Raw genomic sequence first — 20,623 nt, 5'->3', positions numbered from 1 at the left:
CAAAGTTCTCTGTGCAGATAAACCATTAATAAAGGTTGTATCACATGCCGCGCGTTGCATGACTGGGACGATGTAAATGTGAACCAGTTAGCCTCCTGGACCACATTTGCTCCCCCAGATGTAAAACTATAAATTCTCTCTCACCACGGTGACATGGAAACTCGCCTTAAGTTCTTAACTCCTTCTCAGTGTTTTTTCTTCTTCTTCTTGACAGGGCTTTGCTCTCGTGTCACTCACCCCTTTCTCTCGTCCTCGGCTGTCTCTCAGCACTCTCACTCTCTCCATCTCACTCTGTCTCTCTTCCTCTCTCTCCCTCTCTTTCTCTCCCTCTCTCTCTCTCTCTCTCTCTCTCTCTCTCTCTCTCTCTCTCTCTTTTTCTCTCTCACACTCTCTTTCTCTCTCCCTCTCTCTCTTCCTCTCTCTCTCCTGTCAACCATCGCTCTTCCGATGTAGGCCAGCGAGAGAAGATACTGAATCAGATGTGTCTGGCAGGGAGAGAGCAGACCAGAGAGCTGGGCCGTCTAGCATGACCGTGAAGCTGGCTGACTGATGTGTGCATTGTCTTGCAAAAGCCAGAGGCTTTGTCAGGGACTGCCCCACATCTGCACTCTACTTTTGTCACTATACTTTGTCTGTCCGTGAAACGTGTGATGGTAAAACGTAGATGTCCACCGTGGCCCTTCATAGATCCGGTGCATAATATCTATTGTACAGTGTGAGTTGAATAACAAAGCCAGTACTGACAGATATTCAGTCAAACACATGCCTACGCGTGGCTGTGTAATAGTAAGGGTGCTACTCCCACAGTAACGCCTGGAAGCCATAATTACAGACAACACATTCAGAGCAAGCCGTCGGCAAAAAGGCATGACATTGGCGCGGCAATTTAACAGGTGGAAATGGGAGACATCTGAACACCGTCAACAACAGAACATAAAGCAGCAGAGCTAATTACAGCTGTCAGAAAGACACCATTACACCACAGCACAGCTAATTCTGCTTCGCACACAGACACACTCAGTCCTTTCCTTTCTTTCTCTTCCCCAACATCTCTCCTTTTGTCTCTCTAACGCACACACACACACACACACACGCACAATTAAAGTCTTCATTTCCTCACAGTGCAATCATCTGTGCAACGTTGTGGTCCAGCGAGAGAAGTGACAGCGCTCCTGGCTGCGAGGCTGGTTGGCAGCCAGGCTGGTTCCATGCTGCTCCCAGGCGTTTGCTCGCCTCCGGGAAAATGGACGACGGTTGTAACTTGTAAATAAAACCAATGTCACCAAATGTCTCTCATGATGCAATCTCCCAGCTGCGAGGTATTGTTCGGATTCACTTCGGATTGTTTACGCATACGCTAGAGCACAGAGGGAGACAAACTGGAGGGAGAGGATGGAAAAAAACGAAGAACACGAAGACCCGCTGAGATGGGAATGTGAGGAGGGAGGAAGGTGGGGAGCAAAAATATACTCCTGGATCTCGTTAAGGCCCCAGACAGCAATCTTGTTTACAGCCTGACAGGACAGTCATACTCAGTGATACTCACCCATGATGTCACCCACATACGCTGGAGGAGTACAAAGACAGGGAGAAAGACAGAGACGCCGAGAGAGATTGATCATCGTAAATGGCGTATTCTGGAATGAAGGAAGAGAGAAGGCTGGGGGCAAAGAGGAGAATGACGAACGTGAGACCACGACGGGCTGTCTGCCGATACTAGTAAAGCGTCAATCATGTTAGCGATCGTCCAGTTGGCCGTTCATCGTTCCAGAATGTTCCATCAGCACGGGCTCATGAACCAGGCCTCGTGCCTCCATCTAAGGGACACTGAGCAAATACTATCAAGAAGAGAAGAGAAGCACAGAGATCCCAAGACTGGAGATGGAGGATACAGATCCCAGCTTGTGGTCTGCGGTGTGCAGAAAAACCAGATGGACTTGAGCACATGCACAGGCAGTCAGCCAGGCAGAGAGAGCTGGGGCAAAGGAGTAGTGTCAGAAATTCAACATTCATATGAATACTGTGGTGTGCTGACTGAACCAAGTCTTGTTCCGGCTGCCAGTGTTGACGTGTTGTGTTGACTTGTTTTAAGAGAGCGCTGTATCTCTGCTTCCCCCAGACATAGGACAGCCCTGTTGTTCCAGGACAGTCAGGGGCGGATCTAGAGATTTTCCTTCGGGGTGGCAATGGGGTGGCAGAAGGAAGTTGTTGGGTGGCCTCCTGGAGGCGAATCAAAACCCAAAGTAGGGGGGTAAAGTACTCCCTATGGTAAAGGATTAGTCTATAACATTGTAAAACAGTAACATTAATATTATTTATTGAAATGTTCTGTAATGTATAAATAATATTTTTCCATGGGAAGATTGGGGTGGCAGTATTTTTTATTGGGGTGGCAGCTGCCACCCCTTGCCACCCCTTAGATCTGCCACTGAGCACAGTGTTGTGGGGCCACACATGCACGTGAACCTGTCATATGTTCAGAAACACTTCACTTCATCATATCTCTGACGGCTGTGTTACATACCCTTCTACCCAAACTGACATCCTCAATTTGATCCCTCCTCTTAAAAGGGAACGTTTATTTCCCAAACAGACAAATACATAGATTAACACATACATTTTTTAAAGAAAGGTTAACAGCATTTTTTATGAATTAAACACATCTTTAATCAACACGCACACAGCTAAATTGGGAAAGGATAATCATATTATGGTAATTCATAGAGTTAATATTCATAAGCCTTCAAGGGCATGCCCACATAATCAGTCCTTCCTCACATGATTATGGTGCTGGTGACTGATTGCATGCAGATTAATTAAAGATTTGAAACTATCTTTCTGAGATCGTGGAAATAGCACAATCCTAGAACATGTTTACATTACACCCAAGCTCACCATAGAGCTGACGAAGCATGTATCCTCATGTGGGGGGGAAATGTTTTACCATGGACCAAAAATTTAATTGCTAAACAAAGCAAAAAGGAAAATGTGACACCGTCATTCATTTGTGCATGTGTGTGTACAGCTGGAGATTCTGACCCTCTGATTAATGTGCCCCAGATGAAGGCTGTGAGCTGGCGTGGAATTGTGTGGACCTGCAGGACTCTTTGGCATCGAGAGAGCCAGCAAAACCTCTGCCACATGGCAAGGCATCAAACACCAATTGTGGTAAATATACCTCCCCGAGGTTGGACGACGTGGGGGAAGGATGGCTATCCTGTACAATATCTCTATTCATGCCGTTGGCCCTCCGAAGCTAGGTTTTGATGGAGAGAATCGAAACATAACCATAGCTACAGTGCAGCATGTCCTACTTTTTACAGTTTATTTTATCTTCCGCCACTCAAACGAGCTCTCTGCACATATTGTATACAGATGCTTATGCACACACACACACACGCACACACACACACACACGCACACGCACACGCACACGCACACGCACACGCACACACACACAAACACACACTACGTAACCATTCTTAGTTAGCTCAGGGCTAACAAAGAATCTTCTCTCTTCTGCCTTGCCTCTTTATGACAGGTACATGCTGTACTTTCATCTCCATGGTTACTGTGATGATCTACGGGGCTGTCAGAAAGAGGTCAGTCCCAGGCAAGCCAAAGTCCTCCCATAAACACACATCCACACACACACACACACACCCCTAGTTTCCTCATGTTGCATCACACATATTTGCTGTGAATTGGAATTGATAGTTGTCAGTTGCTGTCGGTCCTAATTCGGTACACAGCATCAGATGTTATGACCAGACATTCTAGACAGAGATCAGTCTCTCCTTTCAATCTAGTATTAATGTTGTTAATGTTCATGTCGTTTTCTATGGCAACGGACACTATATGGTACCACAAAAGACATAGCAATTATTATATGTTTCATTATTAAGTTATGTGGGCATATGTGAAGCCCTCAGTGACAATGCTTGTATAAAGAGCTATACAAATCATATACATTTTAATTGTATTAGTTTAAAAACACTTATTTACCAGTTCAGAAGAACCAGATCAAACACACAGACATACTGAAATCATTTAAGGATAGTAGAAAATTGTATTTCAAATGTTTTGATCCTATTTCTTTTGTTTTACTACTTGCCTTCATCTAACATATGAACGCTAAGCTTGTCAGAGGATTTGGTTTTAAAGTAACAGAATAAACTGTCCCATTTGGATAAAAACATCTTTATTAGATAAAAAAGAAACATATGTAGATACTGTATATACTGTGACAGAAGAGAACACCGGTCTACAGGACAGACAAGACAATGAGAAGGAGAGAGGGAGCCTCCATTTGAAAGATGATGCGAACAGAACCCAGTCAGTCCTAGACCTCAGAAAGAGAGAGAAACGGAAGGGCGAAAGAGAGAGAGAAGCTCTGGCTGGAGCAAGAGCTGGAGTTATTGAGTGTGGAACCATCTTTTTCAGCTCTCAATTCCTCAGCACCATGGGGGGGGGGGTGTCACAGGGGTCAGGGCTGGAGGCCTTATCTGGCTCTAATCTCCTTCCTAAACCCTAACCATTACTGACTCGCTCTTATTGTTGTACCTTTCAGAGTAGAACAGCATTCCTGGACCTGCTGACAGATGAGTTACAGCCCAGTCCAGTATTGTGTGTTGATGAGAGTTGGTGGTGGTAAGAAAAAAAAAGAGAGAGAGAGAGAGACAGAGACAGAGTGAGAGACAGAGAGAGAGAGAGAGAGAGAGAGAGAGAGAGAGAAAAAGAGAGAGAGAAAGAGAGAAAGAGAGAGTGAGAGAGAGACGGAGAGACGGAGAGAGAGAGAGAGAATTAAAGAATTAAATGAGAGGGAGGAAAGGTTTGCATTAGAAAATGTCCTGGTTCGGAATGCTGGGTCCCAGTCATTGTCTCGGTAGCCATTGCTTGCTCTGTCAGTAGATCTATCATCCAGTGGATCTATCTTCTTCAGTGTCTATAAATCCTCCACAAAGTCCATCTGGGATCCTTTACGTTTAGCACTGTTCCAGTTTTTTTTCCTAGGAATAAATATCATCAAGGCTGCGCGGCCCACAGAGACAAACCCACACACAGTGCAACGGGTTAGCCTGCAAAGTGTTCGGGTTCCACACACCTTCCATCAGCTGTTAGTGTGTCAACATACGTCCCCTCCTCACACACACACAATCAGTCGCCCGTGTGCATCCCCAGGACGGCCTTGCGTGGGCGCGTCGTCAGCATGATCGTGTGTGTGTGTGTGCGCCCCTGCGTCACGCCGAGCCCAGGCTCTCAAAGCCGCAGAACTTCCAGCGTTTCTCCAGGGTGGCGCCCACGCCGCTGAGCTCCTGACGGAACATGCCGGGCAGACGCACCATGAGGCCCTCCAGCTCGCCCGCCGACACCTGCGCGGGAGAGAGGGAGGAGGGACACGGGAAGACGACGAGAGGGTTAGTGCGGCGAGGCGAGGCACAGAGACCCAGACGACGAAGGGATGAGAGGCGAGGGCGGACGGACGGGAGGATTCCCATCGGGGGGAAGGATGGAGATGAAAGGGGAGAGATTGGGGGAGAGGTATTCAAGATCACGGTCGCGCTTCTTTGTAAAGTCTCTTAACAAAAATTGTTACGGTCGTTCCCATGCGGTATTTTGTCGCAACCATGGGGGTTGTGTGACGTGGATTACCTTGGCATCTAGTCTCTGGATGTACGACCAAAGATATTCTATGTTGGCTCCAAAGGGGTGGACGTGGAGAAAGGTTGATACGATGCCTGCAGAGAGAGAGGGGGGGGGGGTGGATGCGGGGGTTAGAGAGAGCGATGGGGGGTGGGGGGCGGGGGGAGAAAGTACATTTATATCCGACCCTCCAGCAGAGCAGCAATCTGCATCACGCCGACATGGCCGTGCCATAAATGCACTGCACCCCCCCCCCCCCCTTCGTCAAAAAACGCTGGTCGGAGCAGAAACAGCTCTTGAGTTGATTACTTGTGAGAGGTCCTGCGAAGGTAGTGCAGTCACTCGGGGCGGGGGGGGTGGGGTAGGGGGGCGAGAGTATAGTGCCCTCCCCGGGGAATTCACAGCCAATATTTATTTCCCTGATTTATATGGCGTAACACTGCCAATTACTGAGAGGCCTAATTCAATTCCCTGAGCTGGCTCACTCATATGGAACACAGTGGCAAGGAAAAAAGGGAGGGGAGGGGTGATTGTGTTTGTGTCCATGGGTAAATGTTCGGGTATGTGTGACTGGGTTTGTGTGTGTGACTGTGTGTGGGTGTGTGTGCGTGAGACATGCAGGCGTGTTCATGTACAGTACAGGCGCATGTGTTCCTGTGTGTGACATTATGCCTGGTGAGTGTACGTGTGTGTTTCTTTAAAGATGCCTCGGCTGGTTTCGAAGCCAGAACCCCAGCAGCTGTGGCGGTCGTGCGCAGGCAGGCAGGCAGGCAGGCAGGCAGGGAGGCAGGGAGATAGAGAGCTCTGCCTCTCCTCTCCTTCATGTTGGGTTTCTGTGTGCGCCGCTAAGAGAGATAAATGTGTTCCTGCCTGCTCTGCTTTGCTTGGCTCCGCTGGCTCGCCCCTCTCCTTTCCTCTCCCTTTCCTCTCCCTTTCCTTTTCCTTTTTCTTCGATGTTTTTTCCTTTCGCTTTCCTCTCCTCCTCTTTTACCCGTCCTCACTAATTGCACCTTCGCCCCTCTGCTTTGCCCTCCCCTCTGCTTTCCTCCTCCCTCCTCCCTCCTCCCTCCTCCTTCCTCCCTCCTCTCCTCTCTCTATGTATTCACTCCAGTTGATATAAAGCCGCTCTCATTCAAGTCTGGAACTCCATTTCTCAAAGCGGGATGGGGAGTGAAGAGAGGGAGGAGAGTCACGGGAGACTTAGACAATTTGTGCTTGACAGTCTCTCTCTCCCCCCCCCCCTCTCTCTTTCTCTTTCTCTCTCTCTCTCTCTCTCTTTCTCTCCCCCTCTCTCGCTCTCTCTCCGCTCTCTCTGAACCACCGAGGCTGAAAGCCCTCTCGTCTGTTTTCACTCCTCCGTGCTCTGAAATGGAGTGTGTTTCTGTGTGTGTGAACACAATGGCATGTGCAACTGGCAGAGAGAGAAAGAGAGAGAAAGAGAGAACGAGAGAGAGAGAGAGAGAGAGAGAGAGAGCAAGAGCGAACGACAACGTGTGTGTGTCTGTTTGTGTGTGTGTGAAGAAAACCAGACATGATTTAGTCCTGCAGTTCGATCGGAGGCCCCTTCAACTGAACCAGACTTCAAATGACAAAAGAGATTGTGTGTGCACAGGATGCGATGTGTGTTCTATACTGGTACGGTGGGTGTACAGGGTGGGATTACCCAGGAGAAGAGCCTCTCTCTCGGATGTCACGGCTCCTCTCATGGCCCCTTCCATCCTCCTCTCCTTGGTGTGGTACAGAGTGGCCATGCACCCATTCACCCCCTGCAAAAATACAAACACACGTACACACACATGGTAAGTCCTTGGGGAAAAACTCACACAAAGACACACACACATCTCCGAAATGAGTCCCTTCAAACATACAAATAGATAGAGCGCAGGATTGGGGTAAATCCTTCAAATGTAAGGATTCTCAGTCGAGATGATTGTGTTCCATTTCATGTAACACAACGTATTTTCTCCGAGAGCTTAGCTCTGGTGCTCGGTATTTGGCCCTGGGCTCGTCGTGAAGGCCAGGGTCAGACACAGTGAGAGGCTGGTGTTGACCTCTTCAGGGCAATAGGAGGTGATGTGACCAAGCAAGCCGTGTACATAAATACACACTCCGCCCTGGGCTTCTGTGATGTGTTTCCTGTATCTGTGTCCTCGAGACGACAGTCTGCTTCCAGCCCAGTAACTGGACGGCTAGGAATTCAACACACAAGTTGTGTGTGCGCGCGCGTGTGTGTGTGTGTTATTTTTATCGGAGAAGAGTGCCTGGCCGGTATTAGGGTTGCTGTTCCTCGGAGAGCGTTGTCCTGTCAATCTCTCTCTCTCGCTGCACTTTCTTGCCTTTCAGAAGACCCAGGGGAGCCAACAACACACACGCACACAATCCACAACACCCCTTCCTATGCCCTTAATGTACAGTAGCTCTAGACAGAGTCCCAGGGGCATGCGTTTGGCTCTCCTGCCCAGGGTATGACCTCAGTGTGGACACATCCATATGGAAGCACTTAGAAAGCTCACTGCGGCTAGGTGATATAGAGTGCAGGGGGGGACTCCTGCCCTCTGGTTGACTTACTATCCCTACAACAGTGTATGTGTGTGTGTGTGTGGGTGGGTGTGTGTGCCAGGTTTACCTTCTCAGGCACATCTCCGTTGGTGCCCTCCACTGTATCTCCATTGTTCAACAGCTGAGAAGACAGAGGAAGATCAGACATGAGAGACTCGGGTCGAGAGACCAGAGAGACCGGAGCTGTGCATCTGTTGATCCATGACATCATCTGACTGTGACGACGACTCGTCTCACACGGACGATGCTGACAGGCACAGGCAGGAAGCAGGGCAGGACATCTCACTAACAGCAGCAGGTATGACCGTGGGTCCTGCAGCCGTTGGTTTATGTATGATGTTGAACCTTTCTTGGCATCACACGACATCAATAGAGGTCTGTGCGCTTTATTTATTCATATGTCCACTGATCTGTGCTCTATCCCTCTATCCATCTCTCCATCCCTCCGTTTGCTGATGAGAGGAGAGTTTCTCTTCCCTCAGCAAATGCTCCTCATGAGATTTGTTCATGATATCTTACATTTTTCATTCTTCACAAGCTACAGTAACAAGCAATAACTGTACAGACTCAGCTGTAACCAGAGAAACTGACGTTTTTTTCTTCCTTGGTTGTGATCGGACATCATTAAGATTAAATGCAATCTGAAAAAGAATCACGTTTGAAAAGTTCTTGTGTGTTAAATCCAACACGACATGTTCATATAGTGTAGTAGACATTCTTTGCAATGCTGTCACATCCAGGTGGACAACCCTCCTCCTGTCACTGGCCATCTTTTCCGCCCATCGATTGAATACATCAGTCCGTCAATTGAGTGTTTCATTTGTGTTCGTCATAAAGAGGCGACATCAGAATTTGGTACAGGCTGCAGTGTCGGCCGTAACTGCCGCAGCCAAGCATCAGTAGTCACAGCAGGAGAGCAGACTGGGGGTGGGGGGGTTAGACATGAGGGATCATGTCTACCGTGCTGGCTCTCTACGCGCACACACACACACACACACAGACACACACCCTGCAGCTGCCTGATCTCAGACGTCCAGTTTCATGAGAGGAAGGCTGGCTGAATGGCCTGGTGTTTGAACTTTGTGAGGGAGAGGAGGGAGCGAGGCAAATGGGGAGCGGGGGCTTGCGCTAAGAGGGAGGGGCGGAGAAAGGGGGAGATGAGAGGGAGGGAGTAGCCATGTTAGGATGTTTTTCTCCCGCAAAGAGAAGAGTAATGTGACAACAGGCAGGGGACCTGGTACTTGTGTGTGTGCAGATGTTTGTGTGTGTGTGCGAGAAAGAGAAGAGAGAGAAGAGAGAGGAGGACAAATAAATATGCCCCCCAGAGAGACAGCTAGAGAGAGAGAGACAGCCAGAGAGAGAGAGACAGCTAGAGAGAGAGAGACAGCTAGAGAGAGAGAGAGAGAGAGAGAGAGAGAGAGAGAGAGAGAGAGAGAGAGAGAGAGAGAGAGAGAGAGAGAGAGAGAGAGAGAGAGGGAGAGGGAGGAAAGGTTTGCATTAGAAAATCTCCTAGTTCGGAATGCTGGGTCCCAGTCATTGTCTCGGTAGCCATTGCTTGCTCTGTCAGTAGATCTATCATCCAGTGGATCTATCTTCTTCAGTGTCTATAAATCCTCCACAAAGTCCATCTGGGATCCTTTACGTTTAGCACTGTTCCAGTTTTTTTTCCTAGGAATAAAGATCATCAAGGCTGATGATCTTTAGATCATCACAGAGACTCCATCAGACACTCACCTTGTCTCGGAAAGCCACGACTTCTCCCTCTAAGTACCGGTGTTCATCTCTGGCCTGCTCTAGCTCTGCCTCTTTCGATCTCAGCTGCTCCTGCAGGCTCAAAAGTTGCTGCAATCACACAAGCGCACACACACACACAATGCAAAGGGGTTACACAGCGTGACAGCACAGGAACCGATACAGGGAGGACAAGAAGAAGAACAGAGGTGAGAAACCAGAGGAGACACCGCGGATTGGAGGCCAGGCACAGTCACACTTTAGGGCTAGCAATAAAACAACACATGCACGGAGGCCCTGCACACGGGAGCCGGCGCAAACTGGTGAGCCGTTGTCATCTGCATCCGGTCAGATGCTGGGAGGTTAAGTCAGGTAGACAGAAGAGTCGGAACAAATAAGAATGACGCAGTCTCTGCCCTGGAAGAGTTGTTTTGGGGATAGCTGAATGTCCTGCTCACTGGTGCAGACACTGCATCAGCAATACGCGTTTTGTGCACGTGCGTGCGTGTGTGTGTGTGTGTGCGAGTGTGTACCTGCTGCATGTTGTGCATGCTCTGCTGCAGCAGCTGGAGCTGTCCCTCGTGGGTGTGCGTGTGCTCGTCGTCGGGGCGATAGGCCTTGCCCTGCTCCTTCCTCAGAAGCTCCACCTCGTTCCTGTAAGCGTCCAGCTGCCAGCGCAGAGAGTCGTTCTCCTCCCTCAGGGAGGCCTGGGTCTGACCACACACACCTGGGCAGGGCACAGGACAGCACGTCAAGAGGAAAATCACTGTTGATCTGTCCCCGGCAAAGCCTTGGGCCCTCTTATTCAGGAACCACATGACACACTTTTGGAAAGCTGTGTGCGTGTGTGTGTGTGTTTGTGTGTGTGTGTGTGTCTGGTATCCATGGCCAGGACAGACATAGAGCAACCATTAGCCACAAACTACACACACACACACACACACACTGTTTCCTATCTCTTTGGAGCCAGCATTAATAATTCTGTCTGACACAAAGATGAAACACCTTCCCGGTCTCGGTTGTACGACCAAGGATAGAGAAGAGAGAATAAATAGACACTGTCGGAGGACAATCCATTGAACTCTGAAATAAGAAATGATTCCCTGTAGAGGAAATACATTTGTACCATTTGTTATTTGTAAATTGTCTCTTGTAAAGAGTTTTGCCTCTGACTGGGACCTAAAAAACAATGGATCCTAAGTGAGTACACTTGATGCAAATAAATGAATCGTTAAATAAATCCAAATATCCAGATCAAAACACTTACAGTATGATTTACAGTGATGTTGCCAAGTGAACTTTAAGTGTCTGTTTGTCCTACCATTTTCCTCCATGCGTGTCTTCTTACAAGGGCTCTCCTCTGATTCGTCCTCTGACATCTCCATCTCTTCCTCCCGGCGAATCCCCATGATCTCCTCGCTGTGGGCGTTCCGCAGTTCCTGTGACATCACAACCAAAAGACGGAGCCAGGGTCCCTAAGTGCCTCAGGGCTGTACTCTTAAACAGATGTCATCCTAAAAAAAGGGAGATTCTGGTCTTTTCAATATAAAAAAAAAATCAATACTCTAGCTGAAGTTGCCCTTAATTGTTCCTCTAAGATCAGTCTTTATGTCCACTCAAATCGAATAATCTCATGCAAGATTGTTTCACAAAGGCTAACTTTGACATCATCTGTCCAAATTGAGTAGACATTCTATTAGTCATGGACTGTCGGGTTTGGAATGTCGAAAATCCCATCCCACATGTTCCCTTCTGTAAAGTCTGATAAAGTGAATTCGTTGAAAGGAGTGTCAGATGAAACAGGAACCGAGTCCATTCCATACAGAGCTGCAGGGCTGTAACCGCTACACAGGAAACGCCTTTATCTCTGATTCGCAGTTGTTAAAACCAGAGGGATTTCACGAATGTTTAGGCAATTAACTCATCTCACTGTGGTAGCAGTATTCTCTCTCCCAAATGTCGTTCCATGCTAATGTGCACAGAGAGCGCTGCATTCAATAGTGTGGAAGCCGTCACTTCGGTATCACTTACCAAGAATACTAACCCGTTTAAGGGTTCACATTGGCAGCGTGATAGGTTCTGACTGCATAGGCTGTGTCTGACTTCACCTTGTGTCTTACCTCACAGTACGATCCACATGTTTTCCATGCTTACTGACTCGACTAAGGGAAATGAAAAATCTGGAGGACATGTGTTGACTGGCAAGTTCTTGTTTCTATCATTTACCCCAAAAAGAGACAGACACTGTCCCTTTAAAATCCCAATCTGTGCAACCAACCAGTATCCCCATTCCTTGAGCTTTATTTCTGGCTCAGATGAAAAGAGCTCCTCAGCTGCCTGACTTCTTATCCAGATTTGACTCTCAATGAATCATTGATCTAAGCCTTAACCCTGGAAACGGCTGTTACCATAGCAGCAGCTCCCACTTTCGAGGAAGCGTCAGATCTTCGGATACGGTACATATGTGACAAATGGAAGAGTTGACGATGGAGGGAGGAAGGAAGGAGGAGAACTCACACACACACACACAAACGTAAGCACACACACACACAGAATATCTGAATTCGGGACGTCAATCTACTGTAACTGTGATGGCAAGGCACTCCGTGAAATAACGGCTTCATGTACACTTGACTTGTGTCAGTCCGGCTAGAGTATTTGTCTCTGCCTGTCTCCTGAGCAGTCAAACTGTGACAAGGGAGAAAAAAAAGAAGGGGGGGGGGGGGGTGAAAAAAGAAGAAATGTACCAACCTCGCACTGCTTTTTCCAAATGTCTATGTTCTTGCGCTGTGCTTTTGAGAAATGGTCCCAGGCCTTTTGCCGGGTGGCAGCGGTGAACACGGCTGTGATCTGCTCGACTTTGGGGGGGTCATAGGGGGGGTCAAGACAAGACAAGCCGTTTATGTAGCGCTTGGTACCACTGGGGCACACAGCAGAAGGTGCAGAGGAGAGGCCAGGGCCAGGGGCTCGAGGACGGGGGCCAGAGGCTGGGGACACAGTGACAAGCACAGAGGCCAGGTTCTGTGTACTGCTTGATTGTAATTTAGTTGGTGTGATGTTCTTGTTTTATCAAATTGATATTTATTTATGTTGATGGACTGGGTCCAGACCAGGTCCAGACTAGGTCCAGACTAGGTCCAGACTAGGTCCAGACCAGGTCCAGACTAGGTCCAGACCAGGTCCAGACTAGGTCCAGACCAGGTCCAGACTAGGTCCAGACTAGGTCCAGACTAGGTCCAGACCAGGTCCAGACTAAGTCCAGACTTGGTCTAGACCAGTTTTCCTGGCTTCTCCTCTCCCTTGCTGTACAGTACTTACATTTCATGACCTGCAGGTTCAGTTCCTTCAGGACTGACTACAGCAACACTGCAACAAGGTGGAGCACAGCTGTCAATGAAGTATGTTGTACTCGAGGTTAACCTAGCCTCTGTATTTGGGTGGACCATACAGTACATGGTACGGTCTGGTAGGATGTGTGGATAGAAACCACAGTTGGTTCATGACAGTCGTCAAAGTTTAACCAGATGAGAACGGTATTACGTTTTTGATCTCCACCTGTCGTGAAACGTTGCTTCAAAAGTGAGGTCTCGCAGTCTCATTATCATAGTGGTGTGTATTTACAGAGAACACAATACACAACATTACAGCCCAAATCCCTCGACTGAACCATGCGTTCATGGTGTTTCCCTAATAGATTTTCCCATAAAGGAGCCCCCCCGACGACTTAGACGCTAAACCGCCACAGCAGCAGCCTCGTACGCGGTAATATCCTCAAAAGGCCCAGATGTAATACACGGCTTCTCGCTGTTTACACGTGGACCCGAAAGCCCCCTTAGTCTGCGTTGTCCACGGGCCGGAGAGGCCCTGCGTTACCGTGGTGATGCTGCAGCCTACCTGTGAGTGAGGCAGACCACCTGATCCTCCCCTTGCAGATCTCACACAGGAGCTCCAGACGGACAGCTCCCAGGGGCACTGCACTGTACTTACCCAGCCAGAGCCCTCTCTCTCTCTGGGCTTGGACTACAGTCACCCTGACAGACGTATTGCTGGCTGGTTGGCTGGAGGCCTTACTGCACTAAAACCATATGCTGTGCTGTATGTGCCAACTGTTCTATGCGGGTAGGTGATGTTAGTTTTGAATATAAAATGTGTTTTGGCACCGGTGTACAGCATGTGTTGTAGGAAGGAGGAAGTATCTAGGAATGGTGTCTGGATGTAGAGGATAGTGATCTAATCTGCGTCTCATCATGGGGAACCGTGGGGAACCGGATAATGGAGCCGATCACAGGACACATGGGAAGACGGTCGTCATGGAAACGGGATGAGAACCTGCCCGCTGAGTAAATTCGCTCAACGTCGTTTAGAAAGGCAAAACGTCGACGCGACGACTCGTGTCCCGGCGTGCGTGTCGCGCGTACGCGAAGGGGCGTAGTCACGGAGACTAACGGGAGCTGGTCAGGTGTTGTGGGGGTGGAGGGGGAGCTGGATCGTCAGAATCCCGCCGCAGGTGTGCTGGGTTACATAAGTATAGAGCCTACTGTCCTGTAAATATGTATTTAGCCTGAGTGTCTACAGCCAGCAGGTGTTCAGTTTGGATACGTTATAAGTTAATGTGTGTGTGTCCTTTCTTACACTGCATAAGACAGGCTCACAGGTGTTCAGTGTTGCTAGGTTTTGTGTGTTCATGTGTGTGTGTCCTTACACTGGTTGAGTATAGCCAGAAGGGCGTTCTTGAACTTCTCCTTGGCCAGCTCCATCTCCTCCTCGTGTTGGGCCTTCTCACTCATCAGCCTCCTCACGTGGCTATTGGCTGATTGGATCATGGAGTAGAAATTGTTGGCTGATCGGCGATTGACCTCGCCGCGGTCGATCCACGTGAAGAGGACCGCCGTGGCCTCGCTGAACTTGTGGTCATCTGAGGGAGGAGGGGGGTGGGGAAGAGGGGGAGGAGAGGGAGCAGAGACCAGTAAGCACAAGGGACAGAACGGAGGAGAGTGTAGAGAGGGGGATGGAGAGAATGGATGGTAGGGAGAGGAGGATGAAAGGTGGAGTGGAGGAGAGGGAGGAGAAGGTTAAGGTTGAGAAATGAGACGTTTCAGGATCGCTGGAGAGCAGCAAAGAAAAGCAATTGTTTTGTCTTTTAAGCAAACGCAAACTCAGGAGTTCCAGGAGTAAGACACTTCTGAGTGCCCAGTCTCAGAAAAACATACTGGAGGCCAGACTTCAGTCAAACTGACTCCCAGACACATCTCTTAAGCCTTCCAGGAGACACAGGTATGATGCATAGATATTATCATTTGTTTTTATTGTCTGACTCTATATTATTCTATAATTCTGAAACTTACTTATTTGTATAAAATGTTCCTTGAAAACTGTTTTCACATCATTTGAAGTCAGGCAGTAATGTGTGACTGGTACTAGCCAGTCAAAGGTTCTGGTGGTCCAGAGCTCCTGTGAACTAATTTAAATAAACTTTCAAATCACCTTTGGATATCATGTTGCATAATATCAGGTTTGATAAGATGAAAATATGAATATAATATAAAACCAAACATAATCTTTTAAAATTAAAAACATTTCAAAATTTTTTATTTATTTGAGTCAGTTGGAGACTTACAATAGAATAAGCAGATTTTTTGTCTGAGTTCATATTGTCATGTGACCAGAACTAAACTAGCACATGATGTCAGACAAACCAATCTCGGGCCATCTCAACGTCAACAAAGATTCAACAATGGGCATACAATATCAGAAAATATCACTATGCAACCAACCTATGCCTGTTGTGCTTTTGCTCGTACCACAGTCAAAGCAGATAGAAGCCAAACAGCATTTCTAACATGAATAAAAGCGTTTACTTGGAGCCTCTCCATGAGTCTCTCCTTGGTAATAGCCCTCTCTCAAAGGGCCTCTTTCAAGTGTATTTTTCACATTTGAATAATAATTGAAAGCGCCACAGCCGATTGCAGAACAGTGAATTAGAAATCATTAAATGAGTTCAATACCCTCCGCATCATAACCTGCGGTATAGCTAAAAACTCTTTTCGGAGCGCAGTAGCAGGTCTATTGAGTAGAGTTAGGCATGTGCAGTCACAGTACAGCGGACACAGTGAATCAGAGCATCGCAGGGCAACGCGAGGTAGAATGGGTTCAATATTCCCCCAGACTTAGACATAAAACATGAATCGTAAACGCTTGGCTTCTGCTTATTTGTGGTATCAGTTGGAAATGGTGAGGTCTACGTGCACACATACCGTGACACCCATTCAGACATACAGTGCAAACACACACACCCCAGTGGTCTCAATGGTGGTCACTATCATCCTTTCATGGTACAAGTTGAAAGCTCAAGCCCTCTACTCTAACTACTGCAGAAAGACAGTAATGAGGTGATGAACATGCAAGTATTTACCCAGCAGATCATTTGTAAACATTATCCACAGGATGTTTGAATGGATATGATTACAAAGGGCAAAAAGCTTCCTAATGCCAGAAAACAGAACAGAAAACCGAGGGATCAAACAAAGAAGAGTCATAGCAAATTGTTGAGAATAAATCAGATGAGGAAATTAACTCAAAAGAAGAAAAGAGAATCAGAGAGAATGCGGGAATAAATTGGACGACGGGAATTGCGGTCCCGGAATCTCCTGCCTGTAGGATTTGATGAAGAGATCCAGGAGCGCTAAGCTCCAGGAGAAGACTGATTGGCTGAGGAGGGATGGAAGGGCGGAGAGACAGAGAGGGAGGAGGAAGGGTGCCCACTGGTGAGCACCTGACATGCCTTTACACAGACACGACAGACCCCACGATGACACGCCTCATGCGGCGAGAGGAGGAGGAGCAGCTGCCTCCCCCCATCTAGAGTCCTGATCACAACTCCTGTAGGAGAGTGAGGGCTCTGCAGTGCCTCAGACCACAGCCGGGGGGGCGGGGGGGGGGGGGGTAAAGAGACATATAGAAAGAAAGGGAGAGAGGCCGAGGGAGAAACAGAGAGAGAGAAAAGAACAATAACTAAAGAGAGCGAGGGACAAAGAAAGAAAGAAAGAAAGAAAGAAATAAAGAAAGAAAAGGATAGAGGAGGGGGTGAGAGAGAAAGAGGCAACAGAGAAGGGCCACCTTCGCACGCAGATTGTGAGCTGTGCTGTGCTTGCTGATGAGCCAGAGGGGGCAGTGGAGTCAAACCAGCAGCCTCTTCAGAACGGAGAACTCTGCAGAGGACAGAGGGATGAGAGTGACGGGAAAGGAGGAGTGGTGACCTCCGCCATCACACATCCCTCTCTCCCTCCGCGCCGCAGGCTGTCTTCAATCTTGTTACACTAAATAACAGCTCCTAACATGGCTCGCCGAAAGGGGAGCTTTGCAGGCTCTAGCAGAGGATGCCTGGAAATCGATAGCTAATTAGCTGGAGCGATAAGGAAAAACGAGACAATTGTATTTTCCCAATGTTACTGTTTTCATATCTAATCATGTCTGACACTTGCTGATGTCAATTTGACATGACGTCTACAGAGAGCTTGTTTTCACAGTTTAATTCAATCCACAGATAACAGGCGAAAAGGTGTGTCGGCATTTGACCACTCATTTGACTACTCATGTTGAGAATTTCAATCAATGATTTGTTTTCTTCTCCAAATTCATAGGTGGCATAGCATGTAGCTTGGCAAACATGGCAAAACACACAAACACACACACAAACGGAATACAGGGCTAGGGTGGACACAGCTGGAGGTAGTAGTGGAAAGGTGACAAACAAACACACACAAACACTCACACGAGCACGCACACTTATGCCCCCCCCGAAAAACGGGAGATGTAGCTTTAGACGACATTTAGAGCAGCGCTACTCCTGACCAGGCCTCGAGTCCCGCTTCCACAGGCTCCTAAAGACAACGTTCCTTATTGCAATGCCCACCTTTCAACCTCTCCGCCAGCATGGCTGCCTCGTGCTCGGAGAAGTGCATGATGGGAGGTGGCGAGGGCGGTCGGAGGCGGTCGTCGTGGATTTTGCGGCGGTGCCTCTCCTCCCGGGCGAACAGCCTCTGTTTACACTCCCACTCGTACAGGTCATCCCGGGCCTGGGCAAAGTCCACGTGGATCCTTCCAGAGTCCTTCTTATCAGTGCTGGAGCCAATACGCATCCGGTACCCTGGAGGTGGAGGCAGGGTTGGTGGGGGTGGAGGGAGGGTTGGTGGGGGTGGAGGGAGGGTTGGTGGGGGTGGAGGGAGGGTTTGTGGGGGTGGAGAGAGGGTTGGTGGGGGTGGAGGGAGGGTTGGTGGGGGTGGAGGGAGGGAGGGTTGGTGGGGGTGGAGGAAGGGAGGGTTGGTGGGGGTGGAGGGAGGGAGGGAGGGTTGGTGGGGGTGGAGGGAGGGAGGGTTGGTTGGTGGGGGTTAGACATGGGGGGCAAAAAGACAGTCACACACTGCACCAAGCACATACTGAACCGCATATCACAGACACACACGCCCTCCCGCTCTTTGAGATTCACTCCACGCCGACTGGAAAATTCCGCACCACAATTTTGTTCATATTTTTGCTGCTGATCACAGATTGAAAGATTTGTATCCCTTTCCAGAAACGGCAACAGCCCACATTATCATGCAGGCAGCTCAGGATGTTAGACTCATTACTGGTTGTGAATGCTTATTCTCTCTGTGGAAGAAATAACTGATGCCGGCTGTTAGTTTGAACAGCAGAACGCATTTTAAAAAAACGTCTCTCATGTCTGCTTCCAGAAGTTGGCTATGTGATGTGTGTCGGTGTGTGTGAGTCGTGTGTAGAGTGTGAGTCTGTCGAGACGGCCGGTGTGGTGGTGAGAGTGACTTGTGTGAGTTTGAGGGTTTGTGTTCACCAGAGAGATAGAGGGCTTTGTCCACCATGAACTCCTCGCTGTAACGGATGTGGCAGAAGTTCTTCTTGCTCTTGCGTATGGCTATGATCTCCCCACACTGGTCAAACACCTCCCTGACAATCTCCTCGCTGGCGTTCTCAGGCAGACCGCCCACAAACACAGTCTTACATCCTGGGGGTCGCTCCCGTGTCGAAGGGGGGGGGAGGTCTGGGGAAGCAAATAGAACGACGTTGAGTTCGATCCAGTGGAGCCATTAGGATTAAGCAGGCACGTCTGAAACAACCATACCATGTTTATGATCATCCTACATATTATCGTGAGATTGAGTAAAGATTAACTAAAGAAAATCTGATTCATTTGTCATGCCTCCATGAAGCTGCATGTCTAATGGATTCCCTTGATTTTCTTCAGGGATCAATGAGATTTTGAGTGGGAAGCCCTATTAGAACACGCTGACAATGACACATTCTGAAGCAGTAAACAACAAAGTTGGCACAACAGAAATATATATACCATGTGTTGTGCTGGGGTCGTAGATATGAGACAAAGCAACAAGACAAACTGGTATTTACACATACAGTGGAAAAACATGCAGCACATTGAAACTGTTCTGATCCCTCATGTTAGCTACAAGCAATCTCCAGCCTGCAGAATCTTGATGGAGTGTGGGGGTCTTACTGGGGTTCTGGGGGAACAGGGTGCAGCTTTTGCAGTGGACGATCTCCTTAATGATGGGCATGTCGGGGGGCACAGGCGGAGGGGGCACCAGGCTGATGCCCGCCATCATGGGGTTGATGGGGCCGATGAGGCCCAGGCCCGGGTCAAAGCCTTGGATACAGATGGAGTCTGGAGGGGAGAAAGAGGAGAGAAGGAGAAGAGTCCTTACTGTGTGAATGTGAGGAAGGTAGAAGAAAAGGTTGGAGAGACTTGAGTAGAGAGGGAGGAGATGGGAGGAGATGGGCTGGGGGATAAGGGAGGTTTGTGTATAGTTTGTATGCGGTGGGTGAGAGGCGTAGAGAAGGAGCCGGAGGGGAGAGAGATCAAAGCCCTTGATACAGATGGAGAGGAGGAGATGGAGGGAAGAGAAAAGGTAGACTAGGGAAGAGAGGGAGAAATGAAAGACTTGTGAAAGCTTGGGACATCGATGTGTCTGGATGAGAAAGGAAGTGAGGGAGGAGAATGGTCATTAATCATCAGACAGGGGTGAAAGCCCTAACCATAAATGGAGTCTGGACAAGAAAGAAGGACAAAGAGAGAACTGTCGGTGTGGTGGAGAGGTGATGAAAATCTCAGAGAAAAATCAGTGTGACTGAGCTGCATAATGGAACAGACACCAATCCAGCACACCCCGGCCTAACCTTAACACCACAGTTGCATCGCCTCAAGTGTCAACATCTAGATCTAGTTCTTTATCCGAGTCAGCAACAAACGAATATCAGCTTGACACAAATGCTACGTCTGTCGCAGCCAGGCCGGCATTCGAAAGGAGCGTAGTGAGCCGGTGACTAATCTACAGGGTTCTGTTCGCCCGGCAGTATGACAGGAGAACGTTGACTCAAAGTGATTGGGCCTGGTGGGGACTAAGCTAGGTGGTGGGTACACTGTTTAAATATCTTCATAACAACATAAGACAGGGTGGAAACACACCCAACACATCAGGAGACATATGTCATCTCACACAGTCACAGTAGGGAGTGCGCAAACACAAACACGCACACACATATACGTTCACAGGCTTATATAAATGGCAACAGAAGTCAAATTCCGAAAAGATAGATTTTTTTTCAGTGGCATGTGGACAGTTATAGATTACAATGCAGCATAGACTGTTGATATCCTGTC

At 48.5% G+C, this 20,623-nt stretch overlaps 1 protein-coding gene across 1 annotated transcript in view; it reads right to left on the bottom strand.

Moving 5' to 3' along the window:
- Positions 1–4,184: 4,184 nt before the first annotated feature.
- enox1 (ecto-NOX disulfide-thiol exchanger 1) overlaps positions 4,185–20,623 on the bottom strand; it is a 52,079-nt gene continuing 35,640 nt past the window's right edge. The window contains exons 5-16 of the mRNA XM_084688096.1: positions 19,460–19,627; positions 18,782–18,988; positions 17,846–18,079; positions 14,636–14,848; positions 12,685–12,791; positions 11,255–11,372; positions 10,467–10,660; positions 9,937–10,044; positions 8,270–8,323; positions 7,307–7,409; positions 5,653–5,738; positions 4,185–5,372 (exon numbers count right to left, since the gene is read on the bottom strand). Of these exons, the coding sequence (XP_084544222.1) occupies positions 5,241–5,372; positions 5,653–5,738; positions 7,307–7,409; positions 8,270–8,323; positions 9,937–10,044; positions 10,467–10,660; positions 11,255–11,372; positions 12,685–12,791; positions 14,636–14,848; positions 17,846–18,079; positions 18,782–18,988; positions 19,460–19,627 (1,724 nt within the window). The 3' untranslated portion in view covers positions 4,185–5,240. The remainder of the gene's footprint in view (positions 5,373–5,652; positions 5,739–7,306; positions 7,410–8,269; positions 8,324–9,936; positions 10,045–10,466; positions 10,661–11,254; positions 11,373–12,684; positions 12,792–14,635; positions 14,849–17,845; positions 18,080–18,781; positions 18,989–19,459; positions 19,628–20,623) is intronic.

The sequence above is a fragment of the Hypomesus nipponensis genome, chromosome 23 (assembly GCF_054491055.1).
Source record: "Hypomesus nipponensis isolate SF chromosome 23, ASM5449105v1, whole genome shotgun sequence".
In the NCBI taxonomy this organism is placed as follows: Eukaryota; Metazoa; Chordata; class Actinopteri; order Osmeriformes; family Osmeridae; genus Hypomesus; species Hypomesus nipponensis.
Note: the sequence above shows the minus strand (reverse complement) of the source record. Positions and strands in the feature narration are given on the sequence as shown.